Genomic DNA, 6,000 nt, shown 5'->3' with positions numbered 1-6,000 from the left:
GCAAAGCAAGATACAAAATCATTATATGAAATGAGAGTATGAGACTATAAAAGAAATTTACAACCATATATGAATTAAAATAGAAAGGTAATATCAAATCAATTATCTCATATACAATCAAAAGCCTTGTTACTTAACTGACATCTTATGATGATTTTAACAGAAACATTTAAAGTTCAAATCTCCAACTATTAAATTATATATGTAAAATATGTAGATGATCTGGCTTTTTAAATAGTAAATTATTATGTGTTTTTTGGGTGTCTATAGAGTTACATATTTGCTAAAACTTGACAGATATTAGCCAGGTGGTGCTTTTATAAAACAATTTTGTCATACATTTAAGCTGATTACTCATTGTTAAAGGGAAGGCAGAACACCCTAGGATCTAGAGTGCTTGTAGACACAAAACAAGCAAAACTTCACTATTGCATTGGTCAATCTCCTTTGGAATTCATATGGTTGGTCTAAAGCGGAATTTCTGCATTGATTCAAATGGTTCTTGGAAGCTGGAAAAGAAAAATAAAAGAATGTGACTAGTAATGTTTAAGAAAGGATACCGAAAGCATTTTATTCTCTTTCACTCATCCTTCGCAATGACCAGTCGGGCTGAACTCTTAGTATTTAGCAATATAAGTGTCAATGACTCATTGATTTGAGGGCTAATTGGCTAAATAATTTGGGATCTTTTTTTTTTTTTTGGATAATATAAAAACTCTTAGCAGTGTAATTTCACACCTTGACTCTTGCTAAATTGATACTTATACGAACAATTAATTTTTTTTTTGAAACCGAACAATTAAAATTTTAGTTTGAATTTGAAATGAGTAATATCGGTTTTCTGAATTCTAAAGGCTGCATACTATTTATAAAATTGAAATTATTGTTTTTTGTTGTTGTTATAACTTATAATCAAATTATTGTTATTTAAAGTATAGAATAAATAATTGATCCTTTTTTTTTTTTGAGAAACCAATTGAAGCTCTTTTTTTATTTTTTATTTTTTATTATTTATAAATAAGATAGAAATTCTACTCTAGCTTAATCTAAGTGTATATGTGTGTAGAGTTTTCTCTTGGAGACTTGAATTTCGGCCCTAGCCCTCCACACCTCATACCCTACAAGCACTTATACTTGTAGAGTGACCATCGTACCAAGGGTACCTATAGCGTTCACTCCTAATTATAGCTCATTGGAACCCCAGATCTTTTATTCAACCATTAAAGATTTTACCAGTTGAACTAATTGGAACCCACAACCCATGGTTTAATATAGTATGAGTAAAATTAAAAAAAAAAAAAAAATCCTTTATGACATTGCTACAAAACGACCAAACGGTAGCTAAAATGTTTATCAATCAAGGTGAATGAAGATATTATACATTGACTTAATAGTAAATAACCTTCAGGTCAATTGGTATTTTCAAGCATTTTACAATGGAGATGTCCATAATCCAATTTCCCTTCCTCCACTTAACACACACACACACACACACACACATATATATATATATATATAAAACAGTTTTTAGCAACTGGATTTACTTCCTATCAGTAGTAACGACAAGCCTTAGATTCTACCATTTCATTTTTTCCTTTATATATTCAATTTTAGACCAGCATTTTTAACTGTTGCGGACAATGAATACCCGATGCTGGCATTGACATGTTCATTTAAATTGGTAGATGGCCGGTTTAAAAATTACCACTGACACAAGGAGAACCAAACAATGAGACAATATCAAAGCAACGTTCAAGGACTCGCAATTTATTATCTGAAACAATAAAATAATGGATACTTTAATTATTTTTCACCAAAACTCTATTGAACATTGTCATCCTTAAACAAAGCCAATTATCCTTGACAATATTGCACAATCTCAAAACCCGAATCTCAACCGTCAAACAGAATAAGGAAAGTAAAATAATAAAAAAAAGAAAAAGAATAAGAAAAAGAAAATCAAGAATGAGCTGTCTGTAATGAATCTATGACTATGAACCTGTGCTTTGCCTTTTTAGGATAAAATTACTACTCCCATATATCAAAGTTGGAAAACTATAAGAGGGAAGCATGAAAATGGTATAAACAGCCCAAATGAGTGGCGATCAACGCGGTAGGCTAGTAACGTAAATTAGTCAAAAGAGATGTGCCAAATTCTTTTCTTAAAAGAAAAGTAAAAAAAAAGGAGAAGGAGAAGAAAAAAACACAGAAAGGTGGCGATTTCCTAGGTCCTCACGAACCTAGTTTTATTTTTTATTTTTTTTCCTAGAACAGACAACACCATATCCTATTTAGTTTTTAGTTTTTACATCTCTTTCAAAAATTTGAAATGTTTTAAACGGAAGCAAGATTCATAAATTTGGTAGCAGCCTATAGATAGACATATCATATGTCCCACTTAGCCTTGACTCAACCTTTCTATATTGTACCCGGGTACCCTTTCACAGGGGCAGCCCCCGTGAGCAATTTTTTTATAATAATTTTGCGTATTTATTGATCAGTACTGTTAGATGTGTATAGCAACGTATATTTATTTATCAAAAGTATAAATATACGTACACAAATATAGAGAGATAAAAATTAAAAGGGTAGAAAATTAAATTGAGAGAGAGAGAGAAAGAAACGGGTACTTTAGTAAGAGCCACGGACGCTTTCCTTTCTTATTCAATGCTTTACCGAACTCACCACCCCTTTTTCTTCCAATTCCACACCTTTACTTCTTCCAACCCACCCTCTTCTGCACCCACCACTACCACCATCACTACGTCTCTCCCTTCTCTTCCTTTTCAAACTTATCGTTCTGTTCAGGTAACACCTTTTTGGGCTGTGAAAAACATGGAACAAATTTTGGGTTTTTTTTTTTTTTTTACAAAGTTTTTCTGTCTTTTAAAATTTGGGTTTTGTTTGTTTTTGTAGGGCAAAACGGAAATGGAATGCGTGGAAGCGGCTTTGAAAACCAGTTTTAGGAAAGAAATGGCCTTGAAACCAATCCCACAGGCGGCTTCTGAAGAGTTGTGGGCAGTGAAGGAGCAAAATGGCTTGGCTTGTGACGATTTTTTTGTAGATGAACTACTTGACTTGTCTAACGAAGATGGGTTTGTGAAAGAAGAAGAAGAGGTAAAAGATAAAAGCTTTGTCTTTGACCACGAAAATTCCAACACCAAAACAACCACTTTCACTGCCAGCAAAGACGAGTTTGGCTCCGTACCCACAAGCGAACTCGGCGTTCCGGTACTATTTTTTTTTTCTCTCTCTTAAAAAAAAGCGGTTTCTTTTAAGGTTTAGGTCGGTAGTTATTGACCAAAGTCACCGTCTTTTTTTTTTTTTTAAATAACAGGCGGATGAATTAGCGGACTTAGAATGGCTATCCCATTTTGTTGAGGATTCTTTCTCGGAATTCTCTGAGCCTTATCCGACCGTTATTTTAACCGACAAGCCCAAAGTGCCTGAGCCAGAACCTGAACCTGAACCGGAAAAGCCGTGTTTCAAGACTCCAGTTCCGGCCAAGGCTAGAAGCAAACGCACTCGAACCGGCGGTCGAGTTTGGTCTCTTGGGTCCCCTTCGCTTACAGAGTCTTCTTCGAGTTCAATAACCACCTCTTCGTCCTCATCTTCGTCTCCTTCAAGCCCTTGTTTCATCTACGTTAACCCAGGGCAGAACCTCGAGCCGGTCGAGCCGGTTTACGCTGAAGCACAACCGCCGGTGAAGAAGCAGAAGAAAAAACCCAAGGAAACTGTGGGTGGAACCCAGACTCCGAGGCGGTGCAGCCATTGCGGTGTGCAGAAGACACCACAGTGGAGAACCGGTCCACTAGGAGCCAAAACCCTTTGTAACGCTTGCGGTGTTCGGTTCAAGTCGGGTCGGCTCTTACCCGAATACAGACCCGCTTGTAGCCCGACTTTCTCGAACGAGTTGCACTCCAACCACCACCGTAAAGTGCTGGAGATGCGGCGGAAGAAGGAAGTGCCGGACGTGACGACTCAGTCCAGTTTGGCTCCTGCGGTTGTGCCCAGTTTTTGAGTAATATTATATTTTTTTCTTAAAAAAAAAAAAAAAATTAATCTAGTCAGATTAAAAATAGGGAACAGAGAAGATAGGAGAAGAACCGGAGACATTGATGAGTGAACCCGGTTCGAACGGGCCCCTAGTTTAGTGTACATTTTTTTCCATGGTGGGTGAGGTAGGTTGGTTAGGCATGTAACTGATTAGGAAGACTTTAATATGTATTTTTATTTTTTATAATTATTACTTAGTATTTTTCTATTTATTTCCCTCTATTTTAGTGATTTTTTTTTATTAAAAAAATTCAAAGTTAGAACTATAATGGTGGGCAATTTGACTCATTTGTGACTTGTGATAGTGCGCGGGGGAGAGATATTTGGGTTTGGGGGATAGGACTTGGGGGGTTTTGATTTTTGAATGATTTTGAAACAGTTCAAAAATCTTAATTTGGTTGGCCGTTGGAAAGCAAGAAAATTATGAATGGGGCTATAGGAAACGTGTGGCGTAGGGTCTACGCTCTCTCTAGAATCCAATTTTCGAAGTAACCCAAACCGAGATATTTTTTATTCATTCCATCTTTTTATTGTAAAAAACAAAAAAGAGAGAGAGAAAGAAAAAGAGAGAGATTCGAGAGGGCGGTGGGAGTGTCACTTGGGAGTATTGTATGGGGGTCTTTCTCTCTTTCTGCTGCAAATAGAGCAAATCAAATGCTTCCAAAACTCTAATAGAACTCTGTGAAGTGATTCACTATGCACACTGTGCCTTCGATTCTAACGTCAAAATTGGTTTTGATGCTGTTTTGGACCCATCCCCCTTTCTTTTTTTTTTTTTACAAAAGTGGAAAGTAGTCAAATCAAGTGTTTAAGAATTTGAAATTTTTTGTTTCATTTTGAATAGTTTCTTTTGGGGGTGGGGGGTGGGGGGGGTTTGTTTTGGTGTTTGAACTTTGAGGTCCAAAAAATGTAATCCGCATTTTCATTTATAAAAGAAGGATGAGAGGGTGGGTGCTCTAAATCAATGTTCATTTATTAGTTAAAAGTTAGGAAGGTCATAACTCATAAGGGCACCGCACCAAACTCTTTGCATTCCATTTGATGTATTTTTGTTTTGGAAAATTTATTAGATATTTCCGGAGTATTGTAAATGCGTACTCTCTTCTCACACATGAATGGTGGGTCCTATCATAAATTTAATTTGTAGGATCAACCATTTATATAAGAGAATGGAGTACGCATTTATGATACTTTTGGATAATGTTACTTTGAGGATATAGGTTACCCATAAACAAAAAAGTTATCAATAATTTACTGTTTTGTACGTACAAATTCATGGTAATTAGATGTAGTTTCTTAATATATATATATAGTTTGACAAAATAAAAATCTTTTAATAGATTATTAAATATACATTAACTTATTATATAAGGAAAAATCCCCTTAATTTAATGACCCAGGACACTAGTTACTTGTATCATGGTTTCTTTATTTTTGGGCTAAGTATCAAGGTCAAGTCCTAATTAGTATCTGCTTTAGGCATTTGCAATTCACCCATCCAAAATATGGACATTTGAAAAGACACATTCAAGGAGTAATTACTCAAAAGACAATGATAACTTCTAGCAGTAGATTGCTTTAGGCATTTGCACTTCACCCATCCAAAGTATGGACATTTGAAAAGACATATTCAAGGAGTAATTACTCAAAAGACAATGATAACTTCTAACTATTGTTGTTAGGGTTAGGAGTGTGCATCCAACCCACTAATTCAACAAGGTTGGTTTCGTTGGATTAGTGAGTGGGGAATTTTATTTTGAGTCTTAGTTTAGATTGGATTCGAGTTGATAATTTCTTTCTCCCCACTTTATCTAATCCAATTTGAGACACCATATATTTAAGTTTATTTTATTACTCTTATTTTAAAATTTTACTTTGATTTATTTTGGTATTTTAAGAATTAGTTTTGATGAGTTCGAAAATTTGCAATATAATTTCGATATA

General features: G+C 35.0%; 1 protein-coding gene across 1 annotated transcript; it reads left to right on the top strand.

Annotated features, from left to right (window-relative positions):
* Window positions 1–2,576: 2,576 nt before the first annotated feature.
* LOC115951005 (GATA transcription factor 5) lies at window positions 2,577–4,268 on the top strand. The gene is made up of 3 exons (XM_031068309.1): window positions 2,577–2,808; window positions 2,917–3,231; window positions 3,338–4,268. The coding sequence occupies exons 1-3, from the start codon at window positions 2,668–2,670 to the stop codon at window positions 4,019–4,021; spliced, it is 1,140 nt and encodes a 379-aa protein (XP_030924169.1). The 5' UTR covers window positions 2,577–2,667; the 3' UTR covers window positions 4,022–4,268.
* The last annotated feature ends 1,732 nt before the right edge of the window (window positions 4,269–6,000 follow it).

The sequence above is a fragment of the Quercus lobata genome, chromosome 6 (genome assembly GCF_001633185.2).
Source record: "Quercus lobata isolate SW786 chromosome 6, ValleyOak3.0 Primary Assembly, whole genome shotgun sequence".
Lineage (NCBI taxonomy): Eukaryota > Viridiplantae > Streptophyta > Magnoliopsida > Fagales > Fagaceae > Quercus > Quercus lobata.
This window is presented reverse-complemented; position numbering and strand designations above follow the sequence as displayed.